Here is a 26,566-nt window from a genome sequence, read left to right on the forward strand (position 1 = left end):
TTTGCTAATTTCCCAGTAGCACCAACTTCCTACTACCTAGATTAACTTCATTCTTTCATTCACAAATGGCAGGCAAAGTGAGAACAAGATTCTGTAGATACTGGAAAGGTAATAAACCAAGCAGCAAAACTAACTACCCCCCACCCCAAGTACAAGCCAGCTAAGAAGGTAAGAGAAGTCATTACAAGAACTTACTGGAGCCGGGCGGTGGTGGCGCACGCCTTTAATCCGAGCACTCGGGAGGCAGAGGCAGGTGGATCTCTGTGAGTTCGAGGCCAGCCTAGTCTACAAAGGGAGTTCCAGGACAGGCTCCAAAGCTACAGAGAAACCCTGTCTCGAAAAACCAAAAAAAAAAACCAAAAAAAAAAAAAAAAAAAAAAAAAAAAGAACTTACTGAAGGGTAGCTAAGGGTCAATTACCCAGGCTGTTAATTTACTCTTCCTGGGGCCCCGACCGCCCCCCCCCCGTGTGTGTGTGTGTGTCTGTCTGTCTGTCTGGTCTCCCAGTTTCCCACACCGGATCGCTCCTGCCTCAGCCTCAAGAATGCTGAGATTACAATTCGTGAGTCACCACGCCCCGCCAGGGACTAAAATCTTAAAATGTTTTAGGCATCTGCCTGCCTATTTAAGAGAATGGTTCAGACGTTGTGGGGAAATGACCTCAGCGTGCAGCCTCCCTTCTCCAAAGCCCTGTTATTGTTCAGGTTGGGTTGGGCGACATCCCCTGGGGGAAGACAGGATTCCGCTCGGCCGCGACAGGGGGCTGCACCGCGGGCGGGCGAGCAGGCTCGCACCCGGACGGGGACCGACGCGCCCGCGAGCCCTCCGAACTCGCAGGTGCGCGCCCGCCCGTCCCCCCTCCCCCCGCCCGGGACCGCGCGCCTCCGAGCTCGGCGCGCGCGCCCCACCGCGCAGCTCGGCTCCGCTTGACCCGCGGGCGCCAGACGCCGTGCTCCGGCGGGCGCAGCCGCGGCGGCGCGGGCCTCCCGAGCTGACACTCCCCCTGCGCGCCCCTCCCCCGCCGCGGCGCAATCCCGCCCGCCCGCTCGCCTGCCGGCGCGCGAGCCCGAGGCCGCTTCTCCCGGTACCCGCGACTACGCGGCCCTGGGCGCGCCGGGGTCGCCTTAGGGTCCGAGCGGCAGCGGTGGCCTCCTCGGCGAGCGAAGCCTGCGACGCTGCCGAGCCCGGCTCCCCATCGGTTCACCTCCGCGAACCGCGGCGACGACCGCACAGGCGGCGGCGGCGGGATGAGCGGTAGCGGCGCGGCGCCGGGCTCGGGGTCCTCCCCGGCCGCCTGTCGCTTCGCGCACTACTTTGTGCTGTGCGGGATCGATGCGGACAGCGGACTGGAGCCTGACGAGCTGGCGGGTAAGGCCGGGCTGGCTGCGGAGGCGCAAGGGAGGCGAGGTGCGGGCTCCATAGACAAAAAGTCGGCGGCTGCCGTAGCCGCACTCGGGCTGGACGGGCACTCGTGGGCGATGTAATGACATTGTTGTTAATTCCGCGCTCTGGCTGAGCCCGCGGGCGCTGGGATCCGCGTACCCGGCGCGGGCCGCCAGAGGGCCGGACCCCTCCGCTGCTCGCGGCGCGCGCGACCGGGCTGTGCCGCGGTTCGCCAAGTTTGGCCCTGGAGGCTGAATTGTGTCGGAACCCCGGGGCGACGGCGAGGTCCGCTCGGGCGGGAGGCCCAGCGGCCACGGCCCCGACCGACCGCTCTCGGCCGGCGCCACCCCTCCCCCCGGTTCTGCGATGACGGCCGAGTCACCCTTTGGAATCCGGTGGAATTGGCAGCGCCGGTACGGCGCGCCGGCGAGGACCTTTGGACGCTGGCGCGGGATGCGGCCCCGTGCTTTGTTGATTTTCCCCCTTCCCCCCACCCGCGCCCCGTTCCTGAGTTGACGTAGTGGGACAATCCTTCCCGAGAGGGGCGCACCGTGAGTCATCACCGAGGTGTCCCTGTAGGAGCATGGCCCCCATTTGACTGGTTCGGTGACGCAGTGCGGGACTGAGCTGGGGAACCGGCACTGGGAACCCGGGCCGTTGAATGATGATGGAGGCGTGGGGGGGGGGGGGAGGATGCGCAGTGTGGGGAGCAGAACGGGAGAAATAACAGATTGCATTTTTCACTCTCCTCCGTGGGATCTGAATCGTGATTTTTTTTTTTAAAGGGTGAGACACGTGACACCTACCACCTGAACTTTATCTGTGTCAGTGCTAAACACTTAGGTCATAGCCTTTCGGAACAGCGGCTTTGGAACATAGCGGCCCTCATTGATTGCACCAGTATAGATTTTTCTCTCTCCATTGAGGAGAGGATTGGGAAGAATGTACTAAATAATAAATGGTAGTAAAACTGTTCAGTCTTTAAAAATACAGTCCCACGTCCTAGCTGAGAATCTTTTTATTAAGTCACCTTCCGAGAAAATGTTTTCAGCAAAAACTAAGCGTAGTTTTATTTATTTACTGAAAAGAGGATGATAGAGTACCAGGTTTTCCCCGTGTGTGTAATTATGTAACATACTATTTCTTCAGCTAAGATTTCGTGTACATGTTATGAATGGCATTGCTAAGGGATATGAAGTTGAGGGGAAGTGTCTGCAGAGTGATTTTGGAGAAAGATTTCTCTTGGGTTAGTAAAAGAATTCTCTTTCTAAGATCCCTTCTCTAAACAACTGGGATTTCTTGGAGGCCTTCTATGCCAGGTGACTGATGAAAGAAAAAAGCCTATGTCCTCTCTTTGTCTACTAACGCCAAAACAACGCCTTTTAAAAAGTGTGTCCTGGGACTCTTCAAGTGTGATGCAGGTGGCGTAAAACATTTTATTTTAGTGTAATTTAAATTTTCTCTCTTCATCACTCTTTGTCACAGCCGGATATGGTACCGCATGCTTGTAGTCTCAGTACTTACCAGGCTGAAGCAAGAGGATTGGTGTGAGTTTGAGGCCAGCTGGGGCTACAGAGGGAGAGACCCCTTTTCAGAAACAACAAAGTGCAGGGGAGGTTGGAGAAATAGGACTAGAGAAAAAGCAGTACCCAAGGAAGAGACAGCTACAAACTCTGTAGAAATGACAAAATGTGAGGCATACACACACAAAGATTTTGTGCATTTTTGTTTATTACTTTGTGTGTATGCCCTGTGTTTTGTGTGTGTGTGTTGGGGGGTCATGGCACACGTGTCACAACATGCATGTGTAGGACAGAGGACAACTTTATGAAACCAAATTCTTTCATGTTTATGTGGGTTCCAGCAATTAAAGTCAGGTCTCTAGGCTTGTGCAGCAAATGCTCTTGCCTTCTGAGCCATCTTGCAAACCCTTTAATGCGTTAACCCGTTGTTTTTTTTTTTTAAAGATAGATATACATATGTGTATGTGCACACTTATCTGTACCTGTGCAAAAGTGCAAGTGCCAGCAGAGGCCAGAAGAGCACATTAGATCACCTGGAGCTGTAGTTACAGGGGGTTGTGAGGCACCTGATGTTTTTTTAGTTCTGGGAACTGAACTCAGGTCCTCTGGAAGAGCAAGTGCTCTTAACCTCTGAGCCATTTCTCCAGCCAACTTCTGATGTGCATTTAAAAAAAATCATATCTATTTATTTATCTTATGTGTGTATGGGTACATGTTTGTTTTCTGTGGCATGAGAGGAGATCAGAGGACACCTTGAGACTCGGTTCTCTCCTCCCACTTGTGTTGGACCCAGGAATTGAACTCATGCCATCAGATTTGGCAGCAGGTGCCTTTGCCTGTCTAACACCTACCCCATTGGCCTCTCTTATATATTCTTTGGGATACAAATTGTGTTTTCTTTTTTGCAGTAATGTGTAACTGACTTTTCTGTTCTCAATATTTGGAGAGCTCAGATAATAATGTATTTTTAAAAGGTTGGTGTAGATTGTCAAGAAGCTCAGGGAACATCTGTAGAGAGAATAAAGTCCCTTCCATATCGGAGCTACATCCTAGTATAAACAAACAGTGAAGACATATCCTTTTTTTTTCTTACCTTTCCCCCCCCTTCAATATTGGAGATTGAAAATAGAGCCTCATTCACCAGGCACTGAACTACTTCCCCACCTCTTTAAAACATTTTTTTTTTTGTTTTTTTGAGACAGAGTTTCTCTGTGGTTTTGGAGCCTGTCCTGGAACTAGCTCTTGTAGACCAGGCTGGCCTCGAACTCACAGAGATCCGCCTGCCTCTGCCTCCCGAGTGCTGGGATTAAAGGCGTGCGCCACCACCGCCCGGCTTTTAAAACATTTTTTACATTAAGTTACCCACACTGGCCTGAAACCTGCATTGTATCCCAGAAAGACCTTGAACTTGGGATCCTCCTGCCTCAGCCTCCCCAGTAGCTGCGATTGTAGGCTTTCCACAACAGGTCCAATTTCTATGTCCAAATTAATAAAGACATACGAGAAAAAATGGAACAGGAAAATGGGATCAGAATTGCGGTTAATTTATGTTGTTGGTGAGAGTTATGCCCTGGAAATGCGCGGACGTGTGCTATATCTCTGGGATAGCTCAGCCTTTGGCTTTAAATAAGACAGTTGGAGAAGACCTCCCGGAGAAAGTGGCAGGAGCACAGCCGTGAAGGAGGCAGAAAAGCAAGCAGTGTGGACTCTAGGGCAGTGGACTCTCTAGGGCAGTGGTTCTCAACACGTGAATCGCAACCCCCAGGTGTCAAAGGACCCTTTCACAGGGTCACCTAAGACCATCTGCATATCAGATATTTACATTATGATTCATAATAGTAGCAAAATTAGTTATGGAGTAGCAGTGAAAATAATTCTGTGGTTGACGGTCACCACAACATGAGGAACTGTATTAAGGGGTCGCAGCATTAGGGAAGTTGAGAACTCCTGGTCTAGGGAAAGAGCATTAGAGGCAGAACAAACAGCAAGATACCCTGAAGTGGAACATTGACTGGTTTATGTGGGTAACTATAGCAGAATTTTTCCTTTGAGCTGCCAGCCAGCTCCCAAATTGTGACGTTGAGACTTACTAGTTATGAATGCTCGGTTTAGCTTAGGCTCGTTTCTGGCTTGCTCTTTTAACTTAAATTAACCTGTTTCTCTTAATCTACCTTTTGCCTAAGGGCATTACGTCTTTCCTGCTTCCTTCAGTGTTCATCTGGCTGACAGATGCCTGGTTTCTGACCTTGGGCTTTCCCTCTTTTTCTCTCTCCTCTCTGTTCTTACATTCTCCTTTACTTATTCTAATTCTCTCTGCCTGTCAGCCCGCTTTTCCCTCTCCTGCCTACCTATTGCCCACCTGTTCAGCCTTTTTTTTTTCTTTTACACCAGTCAAGTGCCTTAGGCAGACAAGGTGAAATAGCAACACATTTTTTCGCAATTAAATAAATGCATAAACGTGTAACACACCTTTACATAGTTAAAGTAATATTCCACAGCATAAACAAATGTAACACACCTTTACATAGTTAAATATTCCACAGCATAAACAAATGTAACACACCTTTACATCGTTAAAGTAATATTCCACAGCATAAACAAATGTAACACACCTTTACATCGTTGAAGTAATATTCCACAGCATAAACAAATGTAACACATCTTTACATAACTAAAGAATTATTCTACAATAATAGGTAATAGCTAGGATGCCAGTGTAAATAGAATGGGCAAGATCACAGAGACAGGTTAAAAGAAAAATGGCAGGGCTTCAAAGATATTGCTCTTTGCTTTGAGTTGGGAAGATGCTGAAAGATTTTTAACAGAATGGTTGTATCATCTGACATACCTTCTGAGAGGATCACTGTCAGCCAATGAGACAGCTCGGCTAGAAATGTCCTTGACACAAGGCAGACAATCGGAGTTCTGTCCCTGAGACTCCCCTAGTAGGAGAGGACAGACTCCCCCAAGTCGCCTTCTGATTGCCACAGGTGTTTGCCTGCCCAAGAGCACATGCATCACACACATAAATAAATACATGTAATAGACTTAAAATTGTTTGAAATAAAGTTATCGCCGGGCGGTGGTGGCACACGCCTTTAATCCCAGCACTCAGGAGGCAGAGGCAGGCGGATCTCTGTGAGTTTGAGACCAGCCTGGTCTACAAGAGCTAGTCCCAGGACAGGCTCCAAAACCACAGGGAAACCCTGTCTCGAAAATCCAAAAAAAGAAAAAAGAAAAAAAAGAAATAAAGTTATCATTTTATATGCATTCCTGTTTTGCCTGCATGTGTGCCTGGTACCCAAGGAAACCTAAGATGGCATTGGATCCCCTGGAACTGAGTTTATAGATGGTTATGAGCTGCCATGTGGGTGCTGGGAGTTGAACCTGGGACCTTTGGAAGACAGCCATGCTTTTAACCACTAAAGCCATCTCTTCAGCCCCAGTAAACAAAATTTTCTAAAAATAAAAAGATCTCTGTGGCTGCCAGGTTACAGATGTGAGGGAAACGGTGGGAGCAAGAAGCCCATTGTACTGTTTAATTATTTGATGTGAAAGTCCTCTGGGGAATTGGTGGTAATGAGTCGGATAGTGTGTGTGTGTATGTGTGTGGTGTGTGCATACATGCGTGTGCATGCGTGTGTGTATATGTGTATGTGTACCATCAGGAGTTATTAACGAATTAGATGATTGTGTCTGACTTTTTTCTTTTGAGGCAGTTTTGCTATCTAGCCGTGGATGACCTTGAACTTGTGGCAGTCCTCCTGCCTCTTGAGTTTATAGCTATGTGCCACAACCACTTACTATGATCAAGTTCTATTAATTTAGTAGTCATAGATGAGGAACATGTTCAGTTGTAACTGAAAGAATTTTGGCCTGCCCAATTTTGAGTTTCTCTGTGGAAAGAAGATTAATGGAGAATCAGACTGAAGTTTTAGTTCAGTTTCATTTCAGACATGTTAAGGTGGTAGTGCCTGTTAGACATTAGTGGAGTCTCAGGGGAAAAGCCCAGATATAAATTTAAAACCATGAAACCACTTATGTGTTGAGTGAATGGAATAGAGGAGGAGACTTGATTGAGTCCTGGGGAGAGAACGGGGTGGGGGTAACCCAACAGGCACAGATGGGAAGAGTGAGGGGAAATGCCCAAAGAGATGAAATAGTATTGGCAGCAGGTGGGAGGTGGGTGGGTTAAGGCAGTATCGTTGTTTCAATTAGAACTACATTTGGAGATCAGGAAGCAGTGTATTAATTGGTTTTCTGTTGCTGTAACAAAAATACCTTGGACTGGGTATGTTGGTAAGGTAGGAAGTTTATTTAGCTCGCAGTTTTGGAAGATGAGAGTCCAAGATCCAGGCGATCCTACGGTAAAGGCCATATTATTATATACTAGCATGAAAATGGTGGAAGAACTTAAGGACAGATCACATGATTAGAGAAGGCAGACATCCAGGGTCTCACAAGTTGACCAGACTGGGCTAGAACTCACTTGGTAACCCTGCTAGGCCTTGAATTTGTGATCCTCCTGCCCCAGCCTCCCAAGTAGATGAATAACCGGCCTGCACCACTAGAGCCAGATCCATGATGTTTCTATAAGAGCGGACAACTTCATGTACAGTAAAGCCATCTTAATTCACGTATACACTAGTCTTAACTATGAGCGAAGTTGTTTGAGACAATGTTCATTGGTGTTTGGCGGTGAGACATCTTGTGCATTGCAAAAATGTAATTCTTGTGTTCAGAACAAAGGCTACAATGAAATTGTACAATAGAGCCAATAACACTTGGATTCCTTACGCATTTAATTTTGATTACTTTTTAGTTGTCTCCCGTCCATACCCTTTTAGTGTTTACCCAGTTTCTGTGATCCTCCCCACATCCTATAACCCCAGAGTGACAAAAGATGTAATACAGACTGGGTCAAAGACTACACAGGGTCTCTTCTACAATTGCTCATCCTGTTTACTGAAAGTTTAACAAAATTATGTTTGCTCGTGAAATTAATTCTCATTCAAACAGGAGTAAAAATATGACATTTTCTGAGTGTGGACATATAGCCATTAATTAGACATACCTTGTTGAATCATTAGGGAATGGAAGCTTTGAAATGACATGTCTGTTGATGTGTATATGCACATTAAGTGTATTTTTGTGCCTTACGGAACGCGTTAGAAAAGATCAGATGACAGCTTTTTCCTGATTTGAGGAACACTAGTATACAGGTGAAAGGTAATTTTAATTTCCTTCTTAATAATAAAGTCTTAATATTAAAGCTGCCTTGAGACCTAAAATATAAATGATTGTATTGTTTTTGTAAATCCAACTGAATAGCCTTTAATGCCCCTAAAATAATGAGATAGTCTACTGTCAAGTGTGGGAACCACTTTGCACTCCACTCCCCTGTTCCCTGACCTTTGGCTTTTGACCCTGCTGCTTTGTGGTGACATTATGGGCCTTTGAGCTTCTCTTCAGTCTGCTCAGGTTTCCTTGCACAACGGAAAGCTTAGCTTCCTTAAAAAGCTGTTTTTAAAATTGAAAAAAACAACTTAGATTTACATGTGGATGGGTTTTATTTTTTTTTTAAAAAAAGGTTTCTTCCTTAATGTTCAAATTATCATATTTCTAATAGTAACATTTTGTTTGTGAATGACTTAAATATGCCCACTCCCTTCATTGAATAAAATATTCTTGGAAAGTTTCATAAAATAAAATTACTTATTTAGGGAGAAGCTAGAAGTTAGAGCTTTCAGGGACACAGTGCTCCGAAGCAACTCTACAGAGCTTATTCCCCTAGTGTCCCTGCAGGCGTGGGATTTTAGCATGGATTGAAAGGGGATCGTGCATGGCTAGCAACTGATCATGGTCAAAGAAGATCACTGCTTTCTATAACAATCAAGTTGTCTTTATCGGTTATTGAAAAGAAAAAGAAAAAGAGATGAACTTGTTAGTACTAGGATATCAGTTGTTACTTGTTGTTAATAAGTTGCTTTTGGGGGGAAAGGGAAAATTAGTGACAAGCATGAGTTTGGGACTGATGCCTGATGACCTGACCCCCATCCTCTGGACCTGACACCCATCCCCTGGACCTGACACCCATCCCTAGACCCGACACCCATCCCCTGGACATGACTCCCATCCCCTGGACCTGACACCCATCCCTTGGACCCGACTCCCATCCCCTGGACCCGACATCTATCCCCTGGACCCGACCCCCATCCCCTGGACCCGACACCCATCCCCTGGACCCGACCCCCATCCCCTGGACCCGACCCCCATCCCCTGGACCCGACACCCATCCCCTGGACCCGACCCCCATCCCCTGGACCCGACCCCCATCCCCTGGACCCGACACCCATCCCCTGGACCTGACTCCCATCCCCTGGACCTGACCCCAACCTCTGAACCTGACTCCCATCCCCTGGACCTGACTCCCTATCCCCTGGACCTGACCCCCATCCCCTGGACCTGACTCCCATCCCCTGGACCTGACACCCATCCCCTGAACCTGACACCCATCCCCTGGACCCAACACCCATCCCCTGGACCCACATAAAGAGGAAAGATGAGAACCAACTCCAGAGTTGTCCTCTGACCTGCACAGGTACATGTCAGAGACACACAGCAATAATAATAGTAATAAAAGAGTTTCAGCTCAACAGGCAAAGCCCTTGCTTCCAGGCCTAATGACCTGAGTTCAATCCCAAGACCCATATGATAGAAGGAGAGAATTGGACCAAGTCCTGAACATTGTCCTCTGACCTCCACAGGTGCCCCTTTCCCAAGTCAATAAATATAATAAATATAAAAATTAAAACACAGTAAGAGTTTGAGGATTCTCTGTGTTTTGTTGTTTTGCATCCTGTCTCAGATTTATTTAAAAACTGAATGTTTTGTTTCAATTATTTGCTTGCTCTTTTGGTTGTTGTTGTTGGAGAGGGTCTCTTGTAGCCCATGCTGGCCTCAAAACCCACAAAGTCGCTGAGGAGATGGCTTTGAACTCTGGATCTTCCTGCCTCTCAAGTGCTGGGATTACATACCCAGTATGTTTCCGCAGTTTTAATAGGGTTTTCTGAGAAATGTCTGTTTTGAATACCATCTGAAGGTTTACAGGGAGGCTGCTGGCTTTGGCTCTCACGGCTCTTTACTATTACACCATGAGTAAGGATAAATAATAATTGATTTGAAATAACAGTGGGCAGTAAGTGCTTTTTTATTTTTGAAGAATTGTGGATTTTCACCTGTAGCAGTAATAACCCTCAAGTTTAAACTTGGAGAGGGTATAAGAGTGCTTTAAGGAAAATAGCTGCCACCTGTTATTCCTCAGAGACAGAATGTGAAATAAAAATAGAACTCCTCATTTCCGGTTTTTAGCTAGAAGCCAGAGTGACCGCTTTATTGTTGTTAAATGAGCTGAGCGTCAATCAGGAAACCTTAGTAATATTTTTTAAAAAATTATTTTTATAACTATATATTGTCCAGCATAGTCCTGCCAGTATCCCTCTACCCTCTCCCCCTTTTGTGTCCTGTCCCTTTGTCCCTCAACTCTTTCTTTTTTGGGGGGTGGGGGGCATAGTTTGGTTTTGTTTTTATTTTTGAGATATGGCCTCTCTATGTAGTCCTGGCTATCCTGGAACTTGCTACATAGACCAGACAGACCTGTTCTCTCAAGTGTCGGAGTTAAAGACGCGTACCACCACACCCGGCCCTTACTTCTATTTTCATGTGAGATAAATATTTTGATTTATGTATCTATATAAAAATCTAGGAATGATAAATGAGAAAAAACATGATTTTTGTCTTTTTTAAATTGGCATAGTTCATTTAATTATAATAATTTCTAGTTGCATCAGTAAAATATTCTGTCCAAATTATTACTGTTTAATTTGTCACGTGGCATTTGTGAAGATCTCAATGTATAGTTGTTGGTTCAAAGAATAAGAGGGAAGTAAAATGGAATTCTCTGAGCTGTTTACTCTTCAGATTTCCTCCATACCATCGTATTAAAATACAGTGGGGAAAGAAAGAATAACTGACTCTCAGGAATTTAACACTAAAATAATCTACTCTAGTTTTTTTTTCTTTAATGGAGAGGAGAAAGGAAAACACTAATGATAAATGGGAAGACAGAAAAGCTTAGTGAGCAGAAGAGGCAATTCAGTGAGAAGATAAACTCTTTTTTTTTTTTTTTGGTTTTTCGAGACAGGGTTTCTCTGTGGTTTTTGGAGCCTGTCCTGGAACTAGCTCTTGTAGACCAGGCTGGTCTCGAACTCACAGAGACCCGCCTGCCTCTGCCTCCCAAGTGCTGGGATTAAAGGCGTGCGCCACCACCGCCGGGCCGAAGATAAACTCTTGATGTATGTCTGTAGGAAGTGTCGAGATCCATTTGTTGTCCAGAACCCCGTGTGTAGATGTTATGAGAAGCTTCACACTTGGCTGTCCCTTCCTTACAGGTTGCCTGTTAGACAGTGTTTGAAGGCTGGATCACCCAACAATAGCAGCAGACCCTCCTAACTCTCAAGAGGGTTGTAGAAACATTTCGTGATCCGTGCTGGGCACTAGCCCTAGAATGGAGAGAATGTCTGCCTTGGTGATTTTAAAATTCTCAGACCATGCTGTCTATATAAGGACGCTCTGATTTTTGATCCCTTCTGTGAATGACTTTCCTACTAAAACACAGTATGAGTTTCAGATGAGAAGACAAACCTCCCAGTTTTGTATGCCAGTCTAGAAATTTAATTTATTTATTTATTTATTTTTGATTTTTTTTTTTTTTGAGACAGGGTTTCTCTGTGGTTTTGGAGCCTGTCCTGGAACTAGCTCTTGTAGACCAGGCTGGTCTCGAACTCACAGAGATCCGCCTGCCTCTGCCTCCCAAGTGCTGGGATTAAAGGCGTGCGCCACCACAGCCCGGCCCTAGAAATTTAATTTAAAGACACTCAAAAATAATTGAGAATTTAAAAAGGTTCATTTGTCATAGTAAACTTAGACAAAAGTAGACGTTTATCATTTTCAGTAAATCTGTCAGTTTACTGAAAATTAATAGACTTTTTAAAATTTATTTTATCTATTTAATGTGTATGGGTATTTTGCCTGCGTGTATGTCTGCATAGCACTTGCATGCCTGATCCTGGAACTGGAGTTAGAGACGACAGGGAGTTAGAGACGACAGTGACCTGTCATATGTGTGCTGGGACTCCAACCTGGATCCTCTGGAAGAGCAGCTAGTGCTCACAACCTCTGAGCCACCTCTCCAGCTCTGCAGGGTTGTTTTGTTTTTTGTTTTTTTTTTTAGGCAGGATCTCACTCTGGAGCCCTGGTTAGCCTGGAACTCATGTTGACCAATGTAGGGATAAGTCCCGCTGGGCGACCAGGAGCTGGGGTGGCAGGAACACAGCCCACAGTTCCCACTACAGACCAGACTAGTCTCAAACCCATAGAGATTTACCTGCCTCTGCCTTCAGAATCCTAGGACTAAGTATGTGCCCCATCACACCTGGTTCTGAATATGTTTGCATTAGTATAGTAGTGCCTTCTGGGATTTGTTGGTTTACTTATTTATTTTGAGTAAATGAAGCAAAGCTCCTAAAAGAAAAAAATACATTAAAAACGAGGGGGAGCTGGACCTCACTAGTCCCAGCCCTCGGAGGCTCTGAGGTGAGAAGCTCCAGGGGTCACGATGACTATGTAATGACTTTGAGACCAGACTGCTAAACTGGAGAGGTGGGGGAGAGGCAGGAAGGGAAAGAGAAGATGAACAAATGCAGAGTGGTTAGCTTCTATTTAGAGAGGTAATATTTGCATTTTTTTTCTGAGAGTAACTCCTCATGACAGGTTTTGGGTTTAGGCCATATAGACACGGTGGTTTCTATGAGGAAGGAACGCAGGGAGGTAGTTTCAGGTGGTGTGTGTTGAAGTCGGTTTTGGTTTTATGATGGTGATGATAGTAGTAATAAACAACTTTAAGTTTTTCCCTCTTAATATTTTTTGTTCCTTTATATAAGTGAGATTTAGAATCATTTTCTCCACATTTGTCTTGATAGTATTGGTTAACTGTATGTGTGTGTGTGTGTGTATACACACATATATGTATATATATGCACATATCTGAAAGCAAGTGGTACACGTAGGATTTGATTTTTTAAGATTTATTTATTTTATTTGTATATGTGGTTTTGCCTGCATGCATATATATTTTAATTAAAAACTTTTTGTTTGTCTGGTTTTTTTGAGACCGAGTCTTACTCTGTAGTCCCAGCTGGCCTGAAACTTGAAGTAGGTCAGTCTGGTTTTGTTTATGTTTTTTCGAGACAGGGTTTCTCTGTGTTTGGAGCCTGTCCTGGAACTCGCTCTGTAGACCAGACTGGCCTCAGACTCACGGAGATCCACCTGCTTCTGCTTCCCAAGCTTGACCGCACAGAAACCTATTTACCTGTTTCCCTGATGCTCAGATTAAAGACAAACACCAGTTCAAATGGATCAGATGCTTGCATTGACATTTCTAATGCCTAGGTCGTCTGGAACTACTCTAGAGTGTCTGGGCGAACTTGACTAAATACTTGCTTTTGGTTGGTAATACAGGAATAGTGCTTAGTATGGAGTTCACTGGGATAAAATTGCTCATAAAACGCTAGCTATATTTTCATTATCGTAGTTGTTTGAAGTATCCTCAGGTTCTTCACTGGGACTTAAAGTGTTCTTGGAACTCTTGTGTAGACATCCAAAAGTAAGTTCCTAAAGTTGGACAGTGTGTGCGTGCAGTTGTGCAGGGTGCTTGTGTTCAAGTGTTGAGGTCAAAAGATAACTTTCTGAAGTCAATTTTTTCTTCCCCCATATGTGGGCTACTCGGTAACTTCAAAGTCACCATGGCCTACATAGCAGGGACTTTGTCTCAATCAGAGGAAAACAAATCTCATATCTGTCTCCAGTCATTTACTTATTTCCTTCAGAAGTAGTTACCACATTCTTGTTTATTGTTTATATTGCCATGGGTATTTTTGTGTACTGTGACATATTATAATCTTAAATGTATCTTCCTAGATTTGAGCTTTTCTTTTTCAGAAAGACAGTTTTTATTTCTAAAATCTGTCATTAACTTTTAGTGAGTGACAGTAGTCTCCTCCACATCTCACGAGGTTGTCTGTGTAGCTGGCAGGGTCTGGCCGTCAGGAGACTAGGCTAGAGAGGTAGGTACCCTAGGGTAGCTCTGCCTTGCTGCTGGTGCTGGTAACAACTTGCTTCAGTTCATCTACAGTGATCTTGTCCAGGTCAGATTGCTGGAGCCTGTGGCAGGACGGAGCCAATAGCAGTTGGGGCTGAAGCAAAGGCAACAGCATAGCCTGGCCTCCCTGCCTCCAGAATCACAGAGGAATCCATCTGGACAGACTGAACTTTTTTTAAAGTGAGTCTCATATAGTGCAGGGTGACCTTGAACTCTATGGCAATCAAGGATTCTAGTTGTATGCAGTACTCGGGAGTGGACCTGAGGCTTTGTGCAATGCTAGGCAGTTTCTCTGCCCCCTGCTGTAGACCCCAGCCCTGCTTTTAATGTTTCTAAAGTTAGGTTAACATGTAGATTTTAGGAAATCACCCAGTTACTGAATGCGGACTATTCCATTTTTTTAATTTAAAAATCTTAGGATGTTCTTTCTTTTAACATCTGTATTATAAATAAACTTGTCATCTGGATGTGGTGGTGTATGCCCATAATTAAGTACTCTGAGGATGATGGATTGCTCTGAGTTCAAGGCCAGCCTGGGCTATAGAGTAAGACATTTTCTCTCTCTCTCTGTCTGTCTGTGTCTCTCTGTCTCTCATAAGACATTCTCTTAAGAAAAAAAAAACCAAAAAGCAAAAAAGCTTAAGCAAACTTGTCAGTGTGGTTGCTTTATTAGTTTGCTATTACCTTGTCAGGTTACTCCAAAACTTAGCACTCACAAGTATATGCTATAGAACTTGTGCTTAGCATGAATGAAGTGTGGGGTTCCATCCTGAGCATCAAACCAGTTCATTCCTGGAGGATCCCTGTGTCCCCCTTGACCTAATTAGGCTTTCTTAGCTCTTGTCTGCTGTAGCCTTTGTGAAGACACCTGGATTCTCAGGTTTTAAAAAGCAATTAGGCGTGGATTTTTGTTGTTGTCGTTGTTGCTTGTTTGTTTTTATAGTTTATGATGATCTTGAGAGTGATGGTAGTGTTGGAATTTAAAAATAAAAAGGAGAAAGAAAGAGAACAGGACAGTAGCGGGGAGGACTGGAAAGTGCTGATAAATTATGTAAGGAGAGCGTTTGGCTTTGGTCAGAAATTCAGCTGCTAGTCAGCTGCGAGTGAACCCATCTGGTATACTTTTTCATTATTCTTCTGAAATATTCATGGGCTCCCACAGTCCCTGCCTTGTTTCCATTAGGTTCTTACATGGTCTCATCTTCCAGAGACTGCTGTGGATTTACAGTAGGTTGGCCTTCTTTTCTTTCCATGCTGCTTTGGATATAATCGATAAAACGTAGACACTTGAGGAAAAATTTGGATATCTAATTTCTTTTTGGCAAACTAAGCCATGGAGCAAAGTAAATAGCATAGTTTTTGAGACTAGGAAGCAATGACCAAGGTAATCACTATAGTTTATTATGTCAATATAGCTACCTTCAGGCTTTTAAAATTTTATATTATTTATTATTATTACAGAGTGGGGAGGTCACGTTTGTACATGCCATGGTGCTAATGTGCTGGTCAGAGGACAACTTTTGGGAGTCACTTCTCCCCTTCCACGTTTATCTAAGTTCTGGGGATGGAACCCAGGTCTCCAGGCATGTAATGCAAGTGTCTTCGCACACTGGACCATCTTACTGCCCTGCCTGTTATTTTAAGATAGAGTCCTGGGTAGCACAGCCTGGCCTTGAATGGGCTTTGTAGCCAAAACCAAAAACTGATCTTCCTGCTTCTGCCTCCTTTAATACGGTTTAGTTAAAAGTATCTTCAGAGGATAGATTGAGAGGCCTCCTCAGTTCACAAATGCCCAAGTGTAGCTTAGCCCCAGAGGTCTTCTTTTACCCCTTACTATGAAGACTTGATAATGTTTTTTTAACCATAGATGTCTTTCTCTTTTCTTATAAACAGAGAATAAAGTAAATTCACTAACTGGTAGAATAGGATGGTATATTCGTTACTTGTTTCGTTGCTCTGCCAAAATACCTAATAAAGCAACTTGTCTTAGCCACATTTCTGTTGTGTTACAACACCATGACCAGAGCAACTTATACAGCATTTAATTGGGCTTGTGGTTTCAGAGGGTTAGAGTCCATGATCATCATGGCAGGGAGCGTGACATCAGATAGGAAGGCATGGCACCGGAGCAGTAGCTGGTTCAGTATAGTGCAGAAATAGACTCCGGAATTTAACACATCTTAATATTGTATGTCTGGGATGTAACAATTGCTAAATCTTATACCAGATGTTATGATGTACCCCTGTAGTTCGAGCATTTGGGAGGTGGTGGATAAAGGGTCCTGAAGTTCAAGGTCATCCTCAGCTACAGAGGAATTTTAAGGCCAGCCTGTGGTACATGAGACCTTGTGTCAAACAAACCAGCAAAAAGACATGTCTGAATATCATCTTAGATCTCTAGGTTAAAGGTGATTCAGCTTTAGAACTGGGCAGATTTCATCAATTAAGAGCACTTATTGTTCTTCAAAAGACCTGAGTTAAACTGCCAGCACCTACCTGATGGTTCACAGCCATCTTGTCTCTAGTTCCAGGTGGATTAGATACCCTCTTGTGACTTCTGTGGGCACCATGTGATGCACATATGTGCGGTGCACATGCGTGTGGTACACATACATGTATGTGAGCTAAACACTCACATATAAAATGAAAAAATTTTTGAAAAAGATTCAGCTTTAGGGTGCTAAGATTTCAGAGGAACAGAAGACATGTATTGGGCTAACCACTCACATATAAAATGAAAAAAATTTTGAAAAAGATTCAGCTTTAAGGTGCTAATATTTCAGAGGAACAGAAGACTCAATTCAAAAAAAAAAAAAATACCAGGCCCAGATCCATTATGTTTCTATAAGAGCAAAAAACTTAATATGCACAGTAAAACCACCATAATTTGTAGTAATATTTTGCTTGTAATCTAACAAATAAAGCTTGCCTGAAGATCAGAGTGCAGAGCTAAGCCATTAGTCATAGAGGTCAGGCAGTGGTGGCGCACACCTTTAATCTCAGGACTCGGGAGACAGAGGCAGTCGGATTGGGTGTTCAAGGCCACCTTGGGCAACAAGAGATTGACTCTGTCTAAAAGAGAAACAGAGCTCACACACAGGTGATCTCAGCACTTGGGGTCCCACGCCTTTAATCCCAGCACTGGGGAGGTGGAGACAGGAGTGATATGGCTGGACGGAGAGAGGAATGTTAGGTGGGAGAATTCAGTCTGAGGATCCAGTCTGAGAGGCGGTCTAAAGTTTTATAAAAACAGCAGCAGTCTGAGGATTCGTACTGGCAGGATGCCCTTTTGGTCTGAAGTAGAGGTAAGAGCTGGTGGCTGGCTGTTCTGCTTCTCTGATCTTCAGCATTAACCCCTGTATCTGACTCTGGGTTTTTATTATTAAGAACAATTAGAATTCGTGCTACACACAATTGTCAGCAACTGCAGCTCCAGGGGATCCAATACCCTCACACAGACATACATTCAGGCAGAACACCAGTGCACATAAATAAAAATAGATTATTAAAACTTAAAGAAAATCCTAAAGAATCCCTGAATCATTTATTTTAAAAGGGTAAATATTAAGATATATCCCAGTAAAGGTTTTTTAAAAAACAACCTCAATTTGTACATGCAAATCTGTTGTTACTAACTTTCCAGTCATTTAATGGGAAATTATATGAGCAAACATAAAAGTCAATAGATCTGGTTGTATTTTAGGGAATGTTAATGACCTAGAAGTTGCTAATTGCATATATTAAGGTAAGCATTGAAAGATTATTTTATTCTCATTGAAAATATAAAGTGAGCCGGGCGGTGGTGGCGCACGCCTTTAATCCCAGCACTTGGGAGGCAGAGGCAGGTGAATCTCTGTGAGTTCGGGACCAGCCTGGTCTACAAGAGCTAGTTCCAGGACAGGCTCCAAAGCCACAGAGAAACCCTGTCTCGAAAAACCAAAAAAAAAAAAAGAAAATATAAAGTGATTGTGATATACTGGAAAGTATAGGCTGAACTCTTATTTGATAGTTTGGTTTTGAGGAATTTTGTCATTTGTGTGTGTGTGTGTGTGTGTGTGTGTGTGATCCCAGTCTGGCCTCAGTCTCCTAGGTGTCATACCTTGCATGGGTTCTTTCACATACGCTGTGGACAGAACTGCCTGTTTGTCTGCTCACATCTTATTTAGTATGTCCTCTGTTTCTGGTACTTCAAAGTCATCCTATAGAAAAGCTGTGTTGTTTGAACTGAAAGGATCACCAGGAAAGGCCATGCACTGTTTTTAACTTCAGATAGCAGCTCCATAGCTATGCATGTAGATTTATTAATATTTCTTTCACATTTGCTACCTTCTGAAGTTAGTGACACATCCTGACTAGTCCTCATATTCAGAAAGAAGTGCAATACATTTGGCTTATCTGTACATTTGGTTTATCTGTTTTCTCCTACTATGTCTCCTTCTAAGTTACTTCCATGGAAGTGTCATGAACAAAGTTTTTCACATAAATTTTAGCCAGCTTTTTCTTTTTTTTTTTTTTTTTTTTTTTTTTTTTTTTTGGTTTTTCGAGACAGGGTTTCTCTGTGGCTTTGGAGCCTGTCCTGGAACTAGCTCTGTAGACCAGGCTGGTCTCGAACTCACAGAGATTCGCCTGCCTCTGCCTCCCGAGTGCTGGGATTAAAGGCGTGCGCCACCACCGCCCGGCTAGCCAGCTTTTTCTTAATCTGTTTCCCTAATAACCCTGTGTCGCGGTCCCCCTCGGCCAGCAAGAAGGATGCAACACCACACTGGAGCTCTTCTTGCTAAGCAGTTTATTCAGGACCTTTTGACAATTGTAAAATCTCTCACTCTCTCTTCCTCTCTCTTTTCCTCTCCCAGGGCAAACCTCTCCCAGCCCTTAAGTAGGCATGGGCTACCAACCCCGGATTGCCAGGTGGGCACTCCCCATAGGTCCACGCATATGCAAGCAGCTGACAATCATTGCGTGATAATAGCATAGGTCAGGCCTAGTTGATGTTAGGAGTTGATTATCACAGAGAGCACTCGCTTTCGGGATCGCGGAGGGCAGATCATTAGGTGCGACTCCGCGCAGCTCTGTACACATAGCCATCAGGTGTGACTCCACGCGGCTCTCTCAACCCTGTTACTGAGCCTTGCTCCAAAGCTGCTCTCAGCAACCTTCCTGGCACTGGTTTAATGCTGATTAGTCCCTTGACAATTCTAGAGCCAGGCTTTATGCCAGGATAAAGAATAATCATCAGTTTGCATGTGGTCCAACTGCAGTTGTTGAGTCTAGGGTGTGTCACATGGAGATCATATTTTGTTTACCAAGGTGAGGTGAAATTAGCATGGCATGAGTGGGAGTGAACGGGGAAGAGCAGCTCGGCCATACTAGTCAGTTGTGACGCGGTGAAGTTACTACAGTTATCTGGTAATGAATCTAATGGGGTTGAAAGGTTGGCTGAATACTTAATTCAGGCGATCTTTAAGTCTCTTTGGATTGGGAAGATAATATATAGTCCTAAAGGCTTAGTTAAAAGTCATGTAAAAGACGTGCTTGCTAATAATTCTAGTAAAAGTGATGTTTGAATGATACTTAAACTCAGAGATGGCATTTTAGATACTGTTGTAATAATAGCGGCGGGGCTGCGTCCCTGGCACCCAGCCGCCTGCATGGCTTTACCTGAAATAATTACACGGAAACTGTATTCTTTTATTTATTTATTTATTTATTTATTTATTTATTTATTTATTTATTTATTATACAATATTCTGTCTGTGTGTATGCCTGAAGGCCAGAAGAGGGCACCAGACCTCTTTACAGATGGTTGTGAGCCACCATGTGGTTGCTGGGAATTGAACTCAGGACCTTTGGAAGAGCAGGCAATGCTCTTAACCACTGAGCCATCTCTCCAGCCCCAGAAACTGTATTCTTTTAAACACTGCTTGGCCCATTAGTTTTAACCTCTTATTGGCTAGCTCTTACATATTGATCTAACCCATTTCTAATATTCTGTGTAGTACCACGAGCTGGCTTACCAGAAAAGATCTTAACCTGCGTCTGTCTGGAGTGGGAGAATCATGGAGACTCCCTGACTCGGCTTCTTTCTCTCAGCATTCTGTTCTGTTTACTCCGCCTACCTAAGGGTTGGCCTATCAAATGGGCCTAGGCAGTTTCTTTATTAATTAACCAATGAAAGCAACAGATTAGAAAGAGATCACTCCCACATCAAGATACTCTACATGTATGTGTCTCTTACTCAGTTCTGGGTCTGACGTAAGGTGTAAGATGGACCCTTAGTGGAGTGGAACTCTGTCTTCGGGTTTCTGGAGATTTCATAGCCACACTTGAAGACCCGGGCTTCTAACTCCTTCATACAAGACTGAGTTGAGGGATGAAACCCCTATTTGGATTTTCTTAGTTTTGGCCCAATGTTCTTTTTCTCTTAAAGGATCCTTGTTCTATTTGGCATTTAATTGTCACATTTCCCTAAGCTCCTCTTGGCTATGATAGTTTCTGAGGCTTTGTTGTTTCTGGTTTCTTTGATAGTTTTGGTGAGTATTTACCAGATATGAACCCTCTTGAATGTGATGTTTACTCATGAGACTAGATTTACGGAGTTGTATGTCAAAAGCATGTTTGATCTTATAAGCAAGTTTTTTTGTTGTTTTTTTTTTGTTTTGTTTTGTTTTCCCGACAGGGTTTCTCTGTGGTTTTGGAGCCTGTCCTGGAACTAGCTCTTGTAGACCAGGCTGGCCTCGAACTCCCAGAGATCCGCCTGCCTCTGCCTCCCAAGTGCTGGGATTAAAGGCGTGTGCCACCACCGCCCGGCTTTATAAGCAAGTATTAAACTGCCTTTCCCACTGGCTGTGGTTGAGCGTTCTTGTCTTTCAGCATCCTTGTTAGCATTTTGAGATACTAATTTTTGGACCACACCCATTCCAATTCATTTTGCCATCACACTTTGTTAGCTTTGTTTTAATATTTCTCTTGAAATTAGTCTTAAGATGTATGTGCTTTTCACCTATACAGATAAGTGTTACAAATGTCTGACTGGTATTTGTTATGTTAAAATTACATGGTTTTTGCTTGTAAGCTACATATCACTAGTGTTAAACTGTGTGCTTGACTTGAATGTCTCAAATTTAATTGATTTTGTTTAATTTTGTATTCTCATTTTCCATTCTTCAATATCATTTTTGTTCTTTGCTTTGTTCATAAAGATTTTTGTTTCTGTTACATTATGTAGTTTTGTACCAATGGCTAGAAGCAGATCGTCATGGCAAGAGCCAAGAAACTACAAATACGACTTCAGGTAAAAATAGTTTAAAAATGAATGGGGTATTAGAAATCATTAATTTTAATTTACCCCATGTCCTATTGTGAATGTTTCTTAAATTTCTTAGACAAAATTATAGGTGATATTTGTATTTTGTTCTCTCATCTGCATCTTAATTTTCATAAAGACCTCACTTCAAGCCTTGAAAAAATATATTTACTAGTCTAAGCTGCCTTGGCATGTAGTTTCTATTTCCTTAGGAAGAGAGGCTTAATTAAAGCTTAAATTTATTAGATTACTTTACAATATTATTTAAAATTAGGCCTGTATATAGTTATAGCAAAGATACTTACATTGTAGCTATGTTTTGGCAATGATAAAAATGTAACATAGGGTCCTTACAAGTATATAAATACTTGAAGAAATTTACACTCCTTATTTGTTTCAGGACTATAGTTAAAAGGTGAATTTTAATTTAAGGGTGTTAATATGTGATTTCTATTTTATGTGACTCTAAAAATCTCAAACCTAATCACTTTTTTTCTGCTTATAAATCCTAAACTAGTGTCATACAAAATATGCATTCAGAATGAAAAGAGTAGGTTGTTCTCCAGCTCCCAGGTCCTAATGTAATTCTAGAGCTCTTTTTTTCTCCCACTGATGTTAGTAAGAATAGAATAACTGCATTTACTGATTTCTGAATCCTTACCAGTGATGCCGGATTCTATCCTAATTTCTTTCAAAATATTATTTGCCAAGACAGCTGTACGTACAGCAGTGATCTTTCTTGTTGCTATTTTTTTTCACACACTATTAAGAGAAACTGGTGCTGGTGGTGCTAATAGTTGTGGTGGTGACAGAGTTAAGAGTGGTGGAGGTGTTACGGAGGTAGTAGTAGAGATCTTACTAATGGTGCAGGTAACAGTGGTGGTGCTGGAGGTGGTGGTGGAGGTGGTGGAGGTGGTGGTGGTGGAGGTGGTGGTGGTGGTGGTGGTGGTGGAGGTGGTGGTGGTGGAGGTGGTGGTGGTGGTGGAGGTGGAGGTGGTGGAGGTGGTGGTGGTGGAGGTGGAGGTGGTGGTGGAGGAGGTGGAGGTGGTGGTGGAGGTGGAGGTGGTGGTGCTGGAGGTGGTGGTGGTAGAGGTGGTGGTGGAGGTGGTGCTGGAGGTGGTGCTGGAGGTGGAGGTGGTGGTGGTGGAGGTGGGTGGTGGTAGAGGTGGAGGTGGTGGTCGTGGTGAAGGTGGTAGAGGTGGCGGTGGAGGTCGGTGGTTGTGGTGAAGGTGGTGTTTGTAGAGGATACATGTTACTGTTTATGTGTTTTGTGTCTTTGTGAAATTCTTTTTTTTAATATTTATTTATTTATTGTGTATACAATATTCTGTCTGTGTATATGCCTGCAGGCCAGAAGAGGGCACCAGTCTCCATTACAGATGGTTGTGAGCCACCATGTGGTTGCCGGGAATTGAACTCAGGACCTTTGGAAGAGCAGGCAATGCTCTTAACCACTGAGCCATCTCTCCAGCCCCCTTTGTGAAATTCTTTATGGGAATAAATTGGTTGTGCCTTGAGAAGGATGGTGGTTCCACAGGCAACAGAACAATTATATTAAAAATAACACTATTGGCTGCTGGGTGTGGTGGCACATGCCTTCAATCCCAGTGCTTGGGAGGCAGAAGCAGGCAGATCTCTGAGTTTCAGGCCATCCAGGCCTGAGATCTATGAGAGTCAGGGCTGTTACACAGAGAAACCCTGACTCAGAAACAAAAAGAAGAAAGAAAGAAAGAAGCTGTTATGACTTCATTTATTTATCTTCTGCCCCATTTATAACTTGATGTCTAGATGAAGATGTTAATTTTAACCTTGCACAGGCAGAAATTCATTAAAAGGTAAATATTACAAGTAGTTATATCCTGGGTTATGTTCTGTTTCTGTGGTATTTTACAGTTTGCTTATAGTTATGGATAAAAACAGACATTTGACTGATTGTTTTTTGATACAAGGACTGCCTATTTTGTCCTGACTATCCTGGAGCTCACTCTGTACACCAGGCTGGCCTCGCTCACAGAGATATGCCTGCCTCTGCCTCCCAAGTGCTGGAATTAAAGTGTGTACTGGCGTGCTCAAGCTGAGTAGCATAGATTTTTAGAACCAAAGTACCGTTTTCTTGTCTATTTGCTTATTTATTATTTAAAGACCTAAAGTAACGTGAAATCTACTGTTTTTTAAACCAAGAAGATATAAAATATCTTACTGTTCACACAAACATCTAGTATCTTAAGAACATCATTTACCCAGAAGTCAACAATTTTGAATCCTGAATCCTGTGTTCCTCATTCACAGTGACTCATGGACAGGGTAACGTTTATCTCAACTTTTGCTCATTAGGTAACCTAGGAGCAGGGCATACAAATTGATAAATTTCTTAAAGCATTTATTTGTCTGTATGTTTATTTATTGAGAAAGAACTCAACTCTGTCGCCTAGGCTGGCCTGGAATTCACTGTGTAGCCCAAGTTGGCCTATGATTCACAGTGATCTTCATGCCTCTGCCTCTCAACTAACTACTGGAATTATAGGCTTGAAAAAAACCACACCTAGTATGGCATTCCTTTAGCAGTTTTTCTTCTGGAAGGAGAAGCTCTCAACTCTTAGAGTATGGAACTACATACTAGAAAGATAAAGGAGAATCCAAAGAAAATTACCATTTGTTAAGGTCTTCAATTAGAAGCCATACTTTATTTGTCTTCAGTAAATACATTTAAATTATGTGCTTTATTCATAAAAGTTCCTATACATTTAATATTGTTTCCAACAAGGTATTCGTGTGTAACATTTCCCTTATGTGAGTTTTTAAAACTTACACAACTCAAGGCTGTTTTAGTATCTTATTTTTATCCCAAGTGGAAACCGAGTCAAGTCTAAAAAGATGTCAGTCCCACTTCTAAATCCGACTGCTTTGTGATTCTTTTAATTGTGCAAATACTGGTAAATTACATTTATATCTTTCTAAAATTGTAGTTTGTACTTAATTAGAACTAAAAAGTAGAAAGCGTCCGGGTCTTTAATCCCAGCACTCAGGAGGCAGAGACAGATAGATACAGGACAGCTAGAGCTGATAATAGTCTCAAAAAGACCAAAGAAAAGAAAAGAAAGGAAAACATAGAAAATGGTGAAATTCCTTTGAGGTATTCCAATCCCTTGATACTAACTTTTTGACATTGAGTATTTAAGATCCATCTGAATTGAGCTATTTTATGAAACTAAGCTATTTGGGGGTAACAGTCTTAAGGAGATGACAAACAAGTCTGATTATTCTCACCGATTTTTTTTTTTCTGGGGGAGGTGGTTCAAGACAGGGTTTCTCTATGAAATCCTAGCAATCCTGGAACTTACTCTGTAGACCAGGCTGACCTTGAATTTAGAGAGTCAACACGCCTCTGCCTCTCAAGTACAGGGATTAAAGGTGTGTGCCATCCCTATCTACCATGGAGTTATATTTTCTACTGTTACCTTTCTAGAAATTTGGCAGGTGACAACTTGGGTATAGAAGTACTTATTTCTTTAAAAAGTTAATGTATTTAATGTGTTTTACCCATTAGACAGCCCACAGTGATGTTTCTGGTTTTGCTCATTTGGTCACTGAAAACCTGTATGTAAAACCCTGTCAGACCCTTTTGCGGCAACTTAAACAAAATCGCCTACTCTACTGCAGCATTGGGTTTGTGTATAAAACTTCAATATCATAACCATCAGTTTAAATCAGGTTTAATCAAGATTTCTTCAGTGAAGTGTTTCTGTATACATTTTTATCATCTTATGTTGAAATGAGTATAATGATTACATGCACCACTGTTATTAGCATATTTCGATTTTTATTTAATTTTTTATTGAAAAAAAATTTTCCGCCTCCTCCCCGCCTCCCATTTCCCTCCCCCTCCCCCCACTCCTCTTCTCCTCCCTCTCCAGTCCCAGGAGCAGTCAGGGTTCCCTGCCCTGTGGAAAGTCCAAGGTCCTCCCCCCTCCATCCAGGTCTAGGAAGGTGAACATCCAAACTGTCTAGGCTCCCACAAAGCCAGAACATGAAGTAGGATCAAAACCCCGTGCAATTGTCCTTGGCCTCTCGTCAGCTCTCATTGTCTGCCGTGTTCAGAGAGTCCAGTTTTATCCCATGCTTTTCATATTTTGATTTTTATAGTTAAATATAGCTGAGATTTTAAATTTTAAATTCTAGTCCAGGTGGTGGCGGCACACGCCTTTAATTTCAGCACTGGGTAAGCAAAGGCCGCTGGATCTCAGTGAGTTCAAGACCAGCCTGGTCTACAAAGTGAGTTCCGGGACAGCCAAAACTACACAGAAAAATTGTCTCAAAAACAAACAAACAAACAAAAAATTCAAATTCTAAAGTTTTTAAGTACAGGTTTCTTTTTCTTTGTCTTTTACTTTTAAATTTTTCTTTACTATTTCTTTTTTGAGTTTTTAAGACAAAGTCTTACCATGTAACCTTGACTAGCCTGGGATTTTCACTATGTAGAATTTACAGAGATCTACCTGCCTCTGCGTCTTGAGTGCGAACTTTTTATTGATAGTTCCTCAGTTGACAATAGTTTTAAAATAAGGTTGTTAAGTATAATCAGTAAATGTTTTAAAAAATATACATGTATATTAGCCAGGCACGGTACCACATACCTTTAATCCCAGTTCTTAACAGAGACAGGGAGATTTCTGAGTCTGAGGCCATCCTGCTCTATAGAACAAGTTTTGGGACAGTCAGGGCTCTGTCTCGGAAAAAAATAATAATTTTATACATATAGCAAATATTTTTTAAATTATTTTGTTTAAGTTTCAGTTACTCATTGATTGTTAATTATTTGTTGTAGGCGAAAATTTTGACCAGAGTCCTTTGAGAAGAACGTTCAAATCGAAAGTTCTGGCCCATTATCCTCAGAGCATAGAATGGAACCCTTTTGATCAAGATGCAGTGAACATGGTATAGTTTTTTTCTTTTTCTCTCCTATTTGTTTAGCATTCCTTTTATCTTAATAGAATATAAATGGTAAATGTCTGTATTATTCAATACAATTCTTTAAATTCTGTGAAAATAGTAATTTTAAGATTTTATTTTTTAATGTACATGTCTACTTTTTGTGTGCTACATGTGTATGAGTGTCCACAGAGGCCAGATGAGGACATCA

At 42.8% G+C, this 26,566-nt stretch overlaps 1 protein-coding gene across 2 annotated transcripts in view; it reads left to right on the forward strand.

The window, feature by feature from the left end:
- The first annotated feature begins 947 nt into the window (after positions 1–947).
- Positions 948–26,566, forward strand: part of Dennd5b (DENN domain containing 5B) — a 112,981-nt gene continuing 87,362 nt past the window's right edge. For both annotated transcript variants that reach the window (XR_009057004.1, XM_057767643.1), the window contains exons 1-2: positions 948–1,367; positions 26,252–26,361. Coding sequence is in view for 1 of the 2 variants with exons in the window: in XM_057767643.1 (XP_057623626.1) it covers positions 1,247–1,367; positions 26,252–26,361 (231 nt within the window). In the remaining variant the exon portion in view is untranslated. The remainder of the gene's footprint in view (positions 1,368–26,251; positions 26,362–26,566) is intronic.

This window comes from Chionomys nivalis, chromosome 1, assembly GCF_950005125.1.
Source record: "Chionomys nivalis chromosome 1, mChiNiv1.1, whole genome shotgun sequence".
Taxonomy (NCBI): domain Eukaryota; kingdom Metazoa; phylum Chordata; class Mammalia; order Rodentia; family Cricetidae; genus Chionomys; species Chionomys nivalis.